The 15,818-nt window shown below is 42.3% G+C and overlaps 1 protein-coding gene across 2 annotated transcripts in view; it reads left to right on the top strand.

Moving 5' to 3' along the window:
- The window catches only part of LOC116327514 (adenosine kinase-like), a 127,492-nt gene that overhangs the window by 54,289 nt on the left and 57,385 nt on the right, over positions 1-15,818 (top strand). For both annotated transcript variants that reach the window (XM_031749140.2, XM_031749139.2), the window contains one exon: positions 3,279-3,387. In XM_031749140.2, coding sequence (XP_031605000.1) covers positions 3,279-3,387 — 109 coding nt within the window. The remainder of the gene's footprint in view (positions 1-3,278; positions 3,388-15,818) is intronic.

Genomic DNA, 15,818 nt, shown 5'->3' with positions numbered 1-15,818 from the left:
CTATAGCTTCACAAAGGAAAACAATAGTTTGAGACCGCAGCATGACCAAAAATGCAACAACTGTGTGCAATGAACTTGTGGTCTCTTTGGCTTTGAAATTTTTCTTTCGAAGATGAGGACCAGGTCTGCAACCACTCACAGTCAGCTGCCATCTTCAAAGTGACATTCGTGCGTAAAGATGGGATGAAAAGGCGATACGATGGAATCGGGCTGCTATCGGTTTGCAGCTGAATGGCGTCAAGTTGATAATTAGGTGGAATTTCTTTGTGATAAATTGAAAAGAATCACAAATCTGTTGCTGTTCACATACACAGAAATTCACATTAACTACTTATATTCAGAGCAGAGCCAGAACCTCATCTGAAACAGAAATGCCTTCACAAGCAGTTATGTTGTTGCTGCAGGTCGTTAATTTAACTGCAAAATGACACAGCCACTTGGTAACTCTGCACTTGGGATTTCCAGCATAGCATTTCAAAACATACTAGTTGTCTTTAGAAAGCGTAAATTATTTCTGCATGTACACAATAACAGAATTATTTCAGATAAAACCACTCGGGTCAATATTATTAGACACCTGATCTTTTTATTGAGCCATGGCACAAACCACTGCTGTGCAATAATGTGCTTTAACTTGTAATGCTCAAAGCTTATAAAATCAAGTTGAAACTGAGGGTTGTCTTCTAGCTTACACACAGTATAAGAACTTTAGCAATGGTTTGAGCTGTCACTTGAGAAAACCTCATGCCAAAAACAAAAGAAACCAGTTCAGACTTTATCTTTAGTTATCACAGCGTTTCCAAGTGTCAAGAACTGGAGTGAGAAGTATCATCAAGAAATTTCAAAGAAGGCCACACAGTACAGAACAAGCCTGGCAGAAGTAGGAAGCGGAAATTTCAAAGATTCTGGAAAGAAAGCTAGTGAGAGATGTGTCTAAAAGCCCCAGAACAACTGCCGAGACACGAGTGAATGACTTGAGGAATGAAGTCAGGAATTGTACTCACAAAGAAAACAATCACTAAAACCCTGCACAGGAATGGACCGCGAGGTTGCAAGACCAAGAAAAACTCCACTTCTGCAGCAGAAACACTTTTAACCCAGAGTAAAGTATACTGAGAGCAATGTAAAGCAAGATTATACACACTGGAAATGTGTCCCTTGATCAGATGAGACAAATCTAGAGCTCTTTGGCCACAGAGATGCTGCTGATGTTTGGAGATAGAGAATATCCCCACAGTGAAACACGGTGGTGGGAGTATTATGATGTGAGGATGCCTTAGTGTGCCTGGAACTAAGAATCTCGTCAAGTTGAAAGAAGGAAGAAGGATACGTGAAGATTTTAAAAGAAAACCTCAAGCAATCAGCAGAAAAACTGAGTCTGGGTCATCGCCTTGTCTTCCAACACAACAACGTTGCTCATGGTGAAGAACTACCTGCAGAAGATTAAAGTAAACGTTACCGACTGGCCTTCATAAAGCATTGACTTGAAATTCTGTGGGGTGAACTGAAGACCAAGGTCCATGCCAAATGACCATCAGATCTAGAGGAATTTGAGAGATTCACCAAAGGCAGTGAATCTGTCCTCATCTGTAGGAATACAGTGGAACCCCGACTTACGAAATTAATTCGTTCCCGAGGGTCTTTCGTAAGTCGAAAATTTTCGTAAGTCGAAGCACCCATCGCGCCTTTTGAGTGAACGATAGGCTATAGGCTAATTGCTAACTGCAACAACAATAGGTTGTTCAACTGGAACAGCGAAGCACAAGTACGAAAGCCAAGGGGTTGTCACATGATTCGGAAGGCATTGTGGGCATTGTAGGCATTCTGGGCTCAGCCAATCAGAGCCAGTGGATTTCATTACGCGGGCATTTTGCCGTAACACCGGCAGAAATATTGCCATTAAGTGCCTTCGTAACTTGAATTTTTCGTTAAGTCGGGGGTTCCACTGTATAACAAAAAAAACAAGCAGCTGTCAGCCAGTAGAGTCAAGTCCGGTAATGCAAAGAGAGGCGTCACATACGAGTTGCGCTTATTGGTGCTGGTTGACAGATTGATTTCAACCTGTTCACAGACTGTCTGCGCTTATAAACCAGATGGCAACTATTTGCAAACCTTCACCAATCTGTGTGAGAGCAATTGAAGTCTCTCCAAGTGTTTGGCGACAGGTTTCCTCCAGCTGACCAGTACTATTGAAAGTGGCCGCACACTCAATCTCAGCTTCTTAAAATCGGTCACCGAATGCTACAAGGAGGGTGCCATGCTATTTTTACTCTAGTTTGACTGAGTTATAACAGAAATCGATGCGTGACGGTTAATCCAGTTTGATAAAACTAGAAAGCAATCATCTGGATTCCCTAGTTTCCTTTTCTTTCCTTTTGTTTAAACCCAAGATTCTTTAAATTCCTAATGAGCGTTTTAACCTGGAGTGCCTCACTGTGGCATTTCAGCTTTTCCTCTTAAATATGTCACATCATAATGGTTATTTGCTCTGCTCACGTCTGTTGGACTTTCTCAGTTAACGACACTCGTTTTGTCTGTCACGCTCGTAGCAACCTTTTGAGTCCATTACGGCAGCTCGGGTCAAACACAGTCCCAATTCAGCTGCCATATCGTAGCCTTCATCATCACACGCCGATCAGCTTAGCACACTGTTACTCTTTTCTTTGACACTAACCACGGAGAGCAGCTTTTTTTTTTTTTTCTCGCCATGTGAGAACAGACCTTCGTGTAGCAACACCCTCCTGTCATATGGTCGCCTAGCAGTTTTCGCCTAAGTAGCTATGATGGTTGCACTCATTTTGATGGCCGCTCATAAAGATACAGCGCACGAGGACTGGCTAATGAGCTGTGTTAAGATAATACCACCTGCTTCACTTTCCAGCTCCCACCACTCACTATTCAAGTGTTCATTTAGTAATCTCTTTCTGTTGTTTTCCCACCCTTGTTATCTATGAAGAACTTTTACAGGTGATAATATGATATGAATAATTTTAAGGTGTCTCTCTTTTGGCTTTGAAAACCCCTCAGCTTATTTTAATCTCCTTTCTTTGCTGTATTTCTTTTTCTTTTTTTTTCAGATAAAGAAAGGAAAAATAAAGAGATCCAGATAGACTTTAATTCACCTTGGCTCAGACATTCTTAGGAACTATTATCATCCTTATATATCACAAAAGAACAAAGGAAAGTCTGGGGCCTGAGTGTTTTTTAAGGATGTTTTTGAGACAAAATTAAGATGGATGATAAGCGAGGCAGAAGATTTATGGGGTCTGTCTCGGCAGGTCCCTTGTTGCTAACCTGGCAGCGGCAAACTGCTACAAAAAGGAAAAACACCTGGACTTGGACAGCAACTGGGAGCTGGTGAAGAAAGCCAAGGTCTATTATATTGCGGTAAGTGAGACCCTCTACATTCAAAATGACTGTTCCCCAACTCCACTGCCAGAGGAGGACAAAATGTTAAGAGGCTTTATTCAGGAAATGCCTCAGCACGCCTTCTGCATTGTCAATATATCCATTCATCCTTTGTCGAGTGAAATGAGCTATGTTACCTATTGAGACAATACAGCTCCATTTTCCCCCCATTTTTTTCCCCAGGTCTTTGTGCGCGAAGCTGCAGCATAGTGTGAAATTGTTCTACATGTAATGCATTCATTCATTTCTTTTAACGTGAAGACAAGCCAACAGGTGCTGTGAAAGTGTGAAAATTGATTATGCAAGTTCATTCGGTTTTAGCTCCCCCCCCGACTCCCACGCAATCTTCCCCTTACAGACAAAACACACGCACAGATTGAGGAGGACAGATGTGCGCTTAGATATTCACACACGCTCGAGCTGCACCCACTGAGGTAATGTCTTTACTTACAGCTTCTGGAGTGGGATGCCCTGCTATGCTCATGTTTCACTGTTTGGGATTATATTTAATTCCGGCAGATCGACATTTTCTCTGATCTCAAGTCAAGACGATAGCCCTGAAATTGCGCTGCATTCCACGTCTTTAAGCAGTTCATTATCAACATAAATCAGCATTAGTGCTCAGCCATCAGCATACTCCTTGGCATATTGTCCCAAGTGAAATTCCCAATCCCCCCCCACCCACCTCCCCATTGCTCACAAGTCCTCTAAACACGAGTGCATCGCAGTGAAATAATGATGGAGGTTTCATAATTAGCCGCCCAGTCGAAGAAACAAATACCAAACGAAAAATTGTTTATTAGAGGGGAGGAAAAAAAATCTTTCAGTGGTCGTGCCAGAAAGCAGATCAGTCGGTCCATCCTCCAGAGTTTGTGTGGTCTCATTTTTAGCCTCTGCTTCGCATTAGCAAACATGGCACATCCTCTGCAAATTGGCAGTTGGGTTTTGCCCACATCCGACAGCGTAGCGCGCAGGGGAAAAGCTTCCGTGGGATTTGGAAGGGGGGATAGAAGGGCCACAAATGGGTGTTTGTCAGTGCTTGGAATCTAAAACGTGGTGTTCAGCGTCCCTCCTGGGCCTCTTTGTCAAAACAGGGGGGATCATTCGCTTTATTAGAGTCCCATTCGCACTTCTAAAGTACTTAGCCAGATACACTGCCACAGCTATTCCCACTTAATACTGTGTGGCGTGTCTAGACCAGCGTTCACTAAGGCCTCCTCTCTCCATTAACCTTGTCGAGAGCACTCAGATGTATTTACCCAATTTACGGCCAGATTTTACATCTTCTCCCTCTCTCCCGCTCACTGTACCAACCTTTGCTATGCATTAATGTGCTTTGTTGATTTTCATTAAACTACTGCTGTGGTGGTATATGCAGCTTTGTTCGCTCTAATCTGTAAATTTAATTACCAGAAAGCGCACAAGAGCGTGCACGCGTGCGTACGTTCGCGTTCTGTTTGCTCGCACATGCCTCACTGTTTGTCTGAACATGCGTGTTAAAGAGGTGATTGATGAATCCTGGCAGAGGCTCTCAAGGTGCCTGCTACTATGTGGTGTGATTGGATGAAAACAGAATTATTAGAGGGCTCTTGCAGCCAGTCTGGCTCATCCAGCATCAGCAGCGGCAGCGGCGGCGGCAGCAGCAGGGCTGGTGGCAGACACAGAGCAGGGAGGCAGCACTGCCATTTCTCACAAAGAGAGAGAATGTTGAACTCCTGCCAAATGTTTGGTGGCAGGCTGTTGCTAGGAAATCTGGGTCCTTAGGCAAATCATTGCACAAAGACCAATAACAAAAGCATGAGGGGGAAGAAGGAATAGCTAAACGCATTTCAGGCAGAGGAGATCTCTCTTTTTTTTTTTTTTGAATGCCGTCGCTGCTGCAGTGATGTGTGCAGTTATTTCATTCCCCGACGACTGTAAACATCAGAAATGGAGGGTGATGTATTGTAAGAAGGGGCGGATGGGGGGGTGAGTGACTCTAATTGGAGGGGGTGATGTGTGCATGTGCACACTGGCCCAGTTAGCCTCTTCTCCCTCTCCTTTTTATTTTCCCCATCCCTTTACCCCCCTCTTCATCCTCCTCTTTCTCCTTTTTTTCCTCCTCGTGTCCCCCTTCTCTTTTTCTCTAGTCTCTCAAACACACACACACACACAGTTCCTGTTAAACACACACACATTATGCAGCATACCACTGGCTTGTTTTTACCACCGAGGGCTTTGCCCTGTAATTTGATCTCCGCTGCTTGATGCATCCTCCATGATGCCACTTTGAATTAACCTATGTCTCCACAGCTCTCCTTAGCCCTGGCTAATAAAATGGCCTCTCCTAACTTCTGCCATTTAAATTCAAGGGGGAAAAAAAACAAAAAAGAAGAAGAAGAAGAAGCTCCACCTCACGGTCATGCACAGTGAAACCAACAGAGACGGGGAAGAGGGGAGACGAACAAGACAATTGACTGTGAAAAGGCCTGTTAATGACTGGGCACAGATGGTCAGAAATAACCCAAGGATAGACGGAGGAGACGCTCGCCTCTGCCAATTGGCCTCATACGCAAAACTCACCCAATGAGACACAAGCTGCAGAGCTGTTAGGTCACAAACCTAATCACAGCTGCGGATGCTGTTCGTTTGCGCCCTGCGCTGGGAGCACAATCCACGTTAGCCTGCAAGAGGTTAGCCACGCCCAAGGAAAATGGCTAGCCCACCCTTTTTTTTTTTTTCCCAGTTTTTTTTTTTTTCTCAAACAGCACAGCAAGTTGAACTATAATGCCTCACACTGTTAACACTGGCACACCGCATATAGCATTAATTGGCAGTTGTATTCTTGCCCTCACTGCAGGGGAAAGCTGAGTTCAGCTTCAGTCACTGTAGCATAATATGCAAGGAAAAAAACGGAGAAAGGGAAGGCAAAAGCAGAAAAAAAGCGCAGTACTGGCACCACAAGCTGCACGTCAGCCTGCTTACACCCCAGAGTGGTGCACGCACACACACACACACATTGTTACTCCGCCCGACCAGCCCCCTTCATTTTGCAGCCAAAAAAGCAAAGGGAAAGGTTTTCCACACACACACACACATCTAACTGACACCTCATCAGCCAGCCGAAGGGCTGATTAGCACAGAGGTGACTGCGGCTGTGTCTCTGTCCAACTCAGAGGACCACACTGTCCTCACACTGACCTTGAGATCTCCCTCTCCCTCTCTCCTGCTTTTCTACCCTTCTCTCCTTCTTACTCTCCCTCTCACCACCATTCTTTATCTCCTCCCTTCCTCCATCTCCATCTCGTCTCTCCTTCCTGCCTCTCCTTTTCTGTCTTTTCTCTCTCTTTCCTCCACACTCTGTACTGCACCACTCTGCACTGCCCCTGTCCTTCCACACAGTCAGGGAGGGATCACGAGGCAAAATGCAGGCAGTGGAGAGAAAAAAAAAAAAAAAGAAAAAAGAGGGAGAGGGAGGGAATAGAAGTGGATGGGGGAGAAAAAAAATCTGGCAGGCTCCCCCTTTGTCTGCAGGCGATCAGTTACAGTCTTGGTTGCCGATGAAATTTAATCCCCACCGCATTTACATGCCAAGTTTGACTTCTGGCAAGCCTTATTAAATAGATTTGTAAATCATTTCATCTTGATTAGAATCTGTTCTCAAGGGATCGAGATTTTTATTTTTTTATTTTTGCCTTGCTTGTGTTTTGTTATGTGTACAATCTGTGCCCACTGGTGTTAAATTTTGTGAAAGTCAACCCTCGGCGCTGATATTTTTTCGGTGCACGCGAGCGTAAGCGGTAGGTTTTGAAGGGGGGACAAAGAGCAATGGGTGCCAAATCCCGTCTGTCACCAGCCAAGCCACTGTGTCAGCATGTCTCTCATCTCTGGAGGTCATGTCGGTGGCCGAGCTACTGCTATGATGTGTCTCCTCTTTATTAGGCTGACACCACAGTGTCTTTAGCGTGGAACAATGTCATTTCAAATTGCGCCTAATCAGATGGCATTTTGTAATTGCCAGCAAACATCTTATGAATATGAATTCATAATTGTTCAATTACAAGTCGACTGCATCATATTTATTGGCTTATTTATTTTTTTCTCCCGCTGGCCTGGGCCAATTATAGGATTTCAATCTTGAGGCAATCAAGTGATAAGGGTGAGGCGTTTACTGTTTGCTGTCACTATATAATTCTCTTGAATGTTAAACATGCATCTGGGAGGGCTGTATTTGTCAGAAGACTGTGCATGGAGGTGCACCTGCCTAATTGAGTGGTAATGAGCTGTCAGGAGCGCAGGCTTGGTGATTGGCTCCTGGCGGGGTGTCCTGTGCCAGTGGGACGTATGGGCTGGCCCGGCCCGGCTGGAGGATCAGCCAGCTCCACGGCGCTGCAGGCCTGAGTGGGCGGAGTGTGGCAAATTAGGGTGAAGAGGGCAGAGACACTGGCTGCTGAGACACTGTGGCTTTTACTGCACTGTGGGATTTATTTAGGTTGTTTACAATTATCCTTAAGACTCGATTCGGTCTTGCCGCGTCAGAGTTGGCAGACAGTTTTTAGATGTTTTGGTTAAGTAAAAATAGTAGTAGTGCATTAAAAGTAAAAGTTCTCTTGGACTTGGAGCCCTCGTGTATTCGTTGTGATTTACAGTGTTTACGGTTAGAACATAAATAATGTGTACCAACATAGACTACTGCATTATATTAAAAATGGAGTCTGAATTCTGAATGTGAGATTTATCCACTGTAAAGTTTCTCTTCAAAATTCCTTCAAGGGAATTAATAAATGCAGGATTCTAGTATTTGGTCTCATTTTACGCATTGTGTGCGTTTAATAGATGCAAAAATGAAAGTTGTGTGATTCAGTAACCTCTCAGTGATGATGCTAACATCTGACAGGACAGTTTAATGCTAACTCAAGGAAATAATAATGGAAATGATTATTATAATAATAATCATAGTAATAATAAGAAGAAAACGAAGAAGAAGAAGAAGAAGAAGCACTCCAAAAGTGCAAACGTCTGACAAGGCAGCTCACTCTCTAGTAGTATTGTATTTTTTATATATTTATTTTGGTTTGTTTGTTTGTTTGTTTGTTTTTATTGGACTTGAAGTTTTCAGTGCAGTGAAAACTTGCTGAAAGCTGTTTTAATATAATATTTTTTATTTATGTGATCTAGTACATGTGTAGCTTTCATTTGTTTGTTTACATCTTTAATAATAAATATCAGGTGAAAAAAGTTTTTCATTACAAGTTTGTTTTGTTAAAGAAATGAAAAAAACAGGGACATTGCTCATGTAATAAAACTGTTATGTATTTAAAAAGTTATTACCTGTTACAGTAATGTACTTGCCACCATGTTCCTGTCAGTCTGAAAGCTCATTATCATTTAAGTAGCGCTAAATAGCTTTATTATCACTTTGGCTCAATCTATTGATCTTGAAGGAGAGGTCAGAGGTCAAATGGGACATAATATTTTAAATCATATGGCATTTCGCATATGTTGACAATACACATATACACTTGTATAACTCATAGCTTTGAGTTTTGAGGCTTTTTGTCAGTTTCTCTCCAATAAATCAGTAAGTTGACCTTGCAGGTGGATGTAAGCCAAATTCAGAAATATGAAGCCAGTAAAAAACCTTTATTCTATCTAGAGGCCAGCAGATGGCGATTGCTATGGTGTGCAACAGCTTTCTTACTTAACCTCTGTAAACAATATCCGATTACTATCATGTAATCAGACTGATCTCTTTGACAGTCCTATAATTTTTATTATTGTGTCTGTGTAGGTTCTCAGTCATTCAGGTCATGGTAATCTAAGGATCCTGGAAAGAAAAGCGACTGGACGTCTTCAAGAACCTTAAAAAAGTCCAGTCGCTTATTACCATCGCTTATTATTGCATTACCATTGAATGCAATGCAATGGCTGACCGGTAACCCGGCTCCAGCCCCACACCACAAATATCAGAGGAAGAAAACGGATGGATGGTAGAGAGATAATGTACTTTTATCTCACTAGTGATTGTTCTGTTTGCCCGTTTATTCTATATTTACAGTGTAATCTTTGGCAAAGGAAATGTGTTGTTGTGCTGAAGGTTCACAGGATGTCAAGATTTCACCTTGTTTATTACGGAGAGGACGTTCTCATCGTACGCAGTGGGTTATGTATTGATCTTTATGTATTTATTATTGTGCACGGATTTTTGTGTGAAGTTTAACAGGATTTTTTTTCATTCCTGTATAGTTGCAGGAACCTTGACTGAAGATTCAGTCGATGCGGAATATTAGTTTGATGCCATTGTTAAATAAGTAAGCTGTGCTACTCAGTTAGCTGTACCCAAGCATTGCTTCATAAAACAAAATATAATCAATACATAAATACAAATACCTTTGTTGAATTTATATTTATTCTTAGATTAAAAAATACCAATGGAACAAAGAAAAACATTTTTAATGTTATATAGTTATTTTGTTAAAAACTTTATTCATTTAATCTCATTGTGACAGTTGCATTGTCTTTAGTTGTCATTTACAGTCGTCCTAACTTCTTCTCTCCGCTGCTGAGGTCAAAATAAAGCTAATTGAAGTAAAAAAGTAAAAAATAGAGGTGGTAAAGTCACAAACAAACAAGAAACTCAAATTAAATACCTCTGATACCCCTTCAGTGATGCACTGATTGCACAGAAATCATCAGTCTGCTATTTGTGACTCGGTTGGATCTGTAAATTAATAATAAAAAATAATAAACGCAATTAAAAATCTATTGTTTTGCACCTGTGGTAAGCTCCCAGGCTGCGTTCCATAGTGCTCTAGCAGCATGCCGACTCTCTCCTTCTACACACACGTCACCTTGTAAAAACTGTTTTTCTTCTGCAGTCGGGAAAACACCATGTCCTTTCATCCCAGATTACTCTGCGCATCTGCTCCACCGGCAACAAGGCTGTTTTCCTCTGGATGAAATAGTTCGGACTTAATGATATTTCTGCTCGCCATCACCTTGTCCCCTCGCTCCCTAGGCATCAAAGCACCTGCCATGTGTGTGCCTTTTTATTCATGAGACCAAGTTGTAAAACGTGGAGTAATGTTTCAGTGCTACACTGGGATGTTGTGGCCATTTGTGTGAGTTCCACGGCTTAATTGAATAGACTGAGTAATTATTTGTCAAGTAATGCTGAGCAGAAAATAAATAGCCACTTTGCGGCTGTGAATTGTGCCTGATGGCCATGTGTTGATACTCTCACCAGGGAGAGTAAAAACCTGCTCTACTGGCTAAGTATCTGATTAAGATTCACATGATGGAACCGCAGACGCTTTAGGGTAGCATGTCTCCTGGGCAAAGATAGTGAGTAGAGTTAAGTGTCAGACGGTGTTACATTATCACGCTGGAGAATAAAGCCTTGACTGAGTAAATATTGCTGGAATCTTCTCCTCGCCACAAACCATCTGTAGCACTGAGGTCACTGTGACAGTTTCTGAAAGAGGCCTACAAAGAATCACCACAGATGTGCATCTCTGTACAGCAGATGTGGGACACTGTTCTCTGAGAATTGTTTCCTTCTGCAAGGTTTCATTTTTCCTTTTATGCTGTAATTTGTTTATGATCTACAATAAGTTGGGCACAGCTTTGTTCTGTCATTTTATCCTGGATACACGGTGAATTAAAATGACAATCATGACTTTTGAGGCTAATGTACAGTATTTTATAATGAATTTACTGACATTGTAATCCTGAAGGTTTTTTATTATTTCAGACCCATTAATTCTGTGTGGGATGTAATTGTCCTGTCTCCCTCCCCTTACCTTCAATCCTTCCTTGAGGCTGCCTCTGCCGGAGGTTTCTTCCTGTGAAAAGGGAATTCTTCATTTCTACTTTCGCAAAGTGTTTTCGCTCTATTACTGCGGGGTCTTTACCTTACAATACAATAAAATTTTAGTGTGTCTGCAGACCAGATCATGTCTGAATCCACAGAGCTGCTGTGTGGAGTTCCTCAGGGTTCCATGCTGGGACCTATTCTGTTTTTAATATACATTTTTTCTTTAGGCCAGATAATGCGGCAGTTTCCTGATGTATCTTATCATCTTTTTGCTGACGATATTCAGCTATACTACTCATTTAAGCCTTCTGAAGTTCATAGTTCTCCGCTCTGATTGACTTAATCAGACATTAAACATTAAACAATGGTTGAACAACAATTGCTTACAGCTAAACCCAGACAAAACTGAAACTTTGATTATTGTACCGGACAGTGCAATGTCTGATATTAAACAGCAAGTGGGTGATTTAGGTTCCTCACAGAAGCATAACCTTAGAAATCTAGGTGTTATTTTTGATGAAGCTTTTTCTTTAGAGGCAAATTTAAATCAAATAGTAAGAACATGCTTTTTTTTTTCACTTGAGGTATCCCAGGGTTGAGGGTGTTGCATGCTCAACCTCTAGGAAGCAGATGGTATATTGGTCTCTGACAGCCACAAAATTCAATGCAATCACTGGGCAACCACCAAGGAGGCTGTAGTAATATTTTTACCGGGTTATCATGAGAAAAGGTCATTTCTATTCTCTAATTATTAGTTATAAGTAACAAGCATTGGCTAGCAGTCATTTTATTTTGACTGTCTAATGGTCTGAATCCTTGAGAATGTAACTTGGTAAATAATTAACCCATACAGAGCGCTTCAAAAGAATGTGGCAGATGGAGTTGGCCACTATTGTGCTCGTTTTTGTTGCAGTGTAATGTGACGTACAGTGAAATTAGAGTTGTAAGCTGCTTTTAGTAGTTGCTGTCTCATCTGAAACATTAGTTCATAAATCAGGCCTGAAAGTAAATGATTCATTCATGTGTTGATGATGCATTCTTGAATTTTTTTAATGGTAAGATTCTGTCCTAAGTTAGTCGCTGATCTCAGTCCAATATCTGCTGCATTGTGAAGCCAACCTAAGTTTTTTTTTTAAGTAATAATATGTAGCAGTGATTTCTTTGAGTCTCTGCTTTTAGTCATACATAAGCAAAACTCCCAAAATGTGCTTTTTTTCAAGCGGTTTATCTTTTCTGTCTTCATAAGGATTAATCAAACAACATGCAATGTACTAATTAGTCAACTTTACACAATCTGTTAGTGGGAATTCTTTATTTTAGGACTTCAGGACTCTTTAAGCTAAGCTTACTGCTGAAGCAACAAGATGGTATCAAGTAAACGATTTTAACTGTAAAAAAGTAGCCCTTGAGTTACTTTGACGTGATCTGTTTTTATTAGTTTTTCAGGTAGGAAGGTACAGAAAGTCAGAACTAATTCAAAATCAAACCGCAAAGGCAAAACTGCAATTCAATACTTTCCTCAAATCGTTCAGATTTTATCGCCCTGTTTTTACTTTCTGAAATTGGAAAAAAAAAAAAGTGTACTTGTGTAATCAGTCACTTAATTGCTTCAGAATTAATACAAACGTCTTTTTTTCCTGGGTTGCCGTCAGCATGCCTGAGGTCAGCACACGCAGTGTGAAAGTGTTGATTTTTCATACATGGTCCCTCTCAGACATAGGCTACTACTCTGACCTTATCTATTGTTTCTCAAGTGTATATTGTAAGCAGCTTTGGAGGCTTTAAAGAGACTTAGCCGGCAGGGCTGCCGTTGCTCTGGTGGAACATTTGGACCTCTGGCAAGTGTCAGATTTTCAGCAGCACATTAAATCTCTTAACCCAGTTCTTTTTTTTTTCCCCTGACTTCCTCTCTCTGTCCCCATCTCTCTCTCTTTTCCTCTTTGCTCCTCTCCCTGCCATGCTAACAAGCTGGCTGTGATTTATTTTTCATGTGTTTTATTGTTAGCCTCCGCCATTTTTTTTCTTGTTTCTCCAGCATCTAAAGTCTTGTGCCAGTGGTTAGCCTGGTGCCCAGGCCCTGCGGGGGGAAGTGCGGAAAGGCAGCCAGAGCAGCTGCACATCACCCCAACTGGGCAAAAGTCCTCCAGTCACACTGTCGCGGGGAGGCCAGAGACGCTTTGATTAGCGTGTCCGTCGTTACTAGCCAGCTTGAATGTCATGCACCGTGAGCCCAGTTGTCTAATGCTTTTGGCCGGCCACCGAGGCCGCTCCCCGCAATTACCGATAGTGCTGCTCGCTCCAGTGTCGGGGAGAGGCCAGAGAGAGCGCCAAAGTGCCAAATGATTGTCCTCAGTAAATAAAAAGCAGACATGTCCTTTTTTTGATGTTCTATATGTGCGTGCTTTATTTTCAGATGCTGTGGCGCAATCACATTTGAAAGCATTTTGCGCTCCCAACATAACAAGGGGGGACCAATCAAAACAATAACTGTGGTTCCTTTTGACAAAGCCCTTGGCTCACAGTTGTCAGAAGATGTAAGCTGACTCATCCACACAAGAAGGGCATGTATCCCTGGGAGCAAGGGGGCAAAAAAGCTCTGATGAATCTTCCCCTCTGTGCTCTCCTCTCTCCACTGAGCCTGTATGGATTAATTACATGACTAGTAGCTAGTTTAGTCCCATTATTTATTTATTTATTTTTTTTCTAATGAATAATTTTACTCTGCCTCTCAGCCTAGATTTTATTCTGCTCAGGACTTTTTCAGCTTCACCCCGTGGAAATAAGAATGCATTGATTATTTTCCATCTAGCAAATATCCCACCAACTGAGGAATAACATGCCTTCCCCCTAATTGGTTTGTTTATCTTGAGCAACAGACTCTGGGTTTGTTTGGACTCTGGCTGGCATCCACACTCTGCACCGCTCCTCAGCATGATTACTCACCTTGGGAGGAGGCTGCTGGAGCAAGGTTGATGTTCCCCACATAGACATCAGGCTGTCATTCTCCCCGCTTATGTGACATCATTTGCCAAGACAGATTTGTTACAGGAAAAATAAATTCAGGCCTAAAAAGGGATTGATTTAAGGACAGGCTGCAAGTGGAAAAAGGCGACAGGAGGGATGGGGGCTCCCAGACACATTTCACCACTCAGAGGGCTCGGGCCGGATCCAAACAAGCTGCCAACAGAAGATGGATTCTGGCTTCATGTATAATTGATAAACTGTATGTTCTAGGTGTCAGCTTTAAAGAGGGAGCTAGGACTATATCAGGAAGCTATTTTTCCTCTCTGAGGCAAGCATCATTTTTATTTTGTCCTCCCCCGTTCCCTGGCTTATCTTCTCAGTTCAGAAAGCCCCGTTGAAAATTATCGTTTTCTTTGAAGACGACATTCGGGAAGTGCAGCATTAAAAGTACATCCTGTTCCTGTGCCTATTAGGAGTGCTAGCGCGGGGCAGATAGCCATCTGCAAAGTTGACTGTACATCCTGAGTTATCAGGATTAGCCATCTCACTCTTGACACCTAGCACATTAATATTAGCTATGGGAGAGTCTATCCTGCTGAAAGCAGCATAAAAGGATTAATGCAGCGCTTATCCTTTTAGAAATAATGCCCTTTATTGAGCGGATCTGACACTGTAAAGGCTGATGATGACATTGAATGGAGCCAGAATAAGTAATAGTGTATTCATCCCGTGTCACGCAGCCAGAATAGTCTCTATTTGAATTCCAGCCGCTCAAACTGTATTGATTGTGCCGAAGGCATCTGGTTGTTTTTCCTCTGCAGCAAAAGAGTAAGAGTGTTACTCAATCATCAACGTCCCACGGCTAATGACAGTCCTCTCCCGTTGGCCCGATGACATGCTTCGCTCGCCGTCGTACTGTACGCTACGATTTCACCTCTGAGCACTCTGCGCCGCGGCAATTACTGGACATGTAACGCAATATGCCAGCACGTCACCCTTCCTGTCTGTCACACATAGCCTGTGGGATTAATGTGGCTTTGCCCACTCACTTTAATAGTGATAAATTTGTATCCTGCCAATCAGCTCTTTGAGTGTTAACAGTGCAGCTTGTACCACAAAGGCTATGACTGTTTCAGTGGACAAAACGAGGGGCGAATACTAACTTTATACCCTATTATTTCCCCTAGGCGCAATATAATGGCTGTGAAAAGCAGTTTCCTATTGCGATTCTAACACTGGACTTGTAAGTGTAAATAGTGGCGTGATTCATGTAATTTTTTTTAAATATCCCCCCATACACTTGACTTAATGATGCTGGATGTAAACAGGAAATGTGCCTGCATGGGGTGACTGGATCCAGCCACAGAGCGAGAATTTGGATGTTTGTAATTCAGCGGGAGAGAGAGAGAGAGTGTGTCTCCTTGAACCCCTAACATGATTTGATTATGAAGAGGTTAAACAACTGTAATAATAAATCTGTCAAGTTTTTAATACGATGTGCCGTTTTGTAACGGGGCATTATAACACTGAGGGGCAGACAAGTGGCCATCAGGGCCACCTGAGAACATTCGCTCTGCTCTTTCTGCTAAATTGCTGCCTCCCCTAGGTGCTTTTTTGTGTGTTTGTTTTTTAAACTGACCGGATAGTAAGC

The sequence above is a fragment of the Oreochromis aureus genome, linkage group 8 (genome assembly GCF_013358895.1).
Source record: "Oreochromis aureus strain Israel breed Guangdong linkage group 8, ZZ_aureus, whole genome shotgun sequence".
NCBI lineage: Eukaryota > Metazoa > Chordata > Actinopteri > Cichliformes > Cichlidae > Oreochromis > Oreochromis aureus.
The sequence above is the reverse complement of the archived record's forward strand: the minus strand, read 5'-3'. Positions and strand labels throughout refer to the sequence as shown.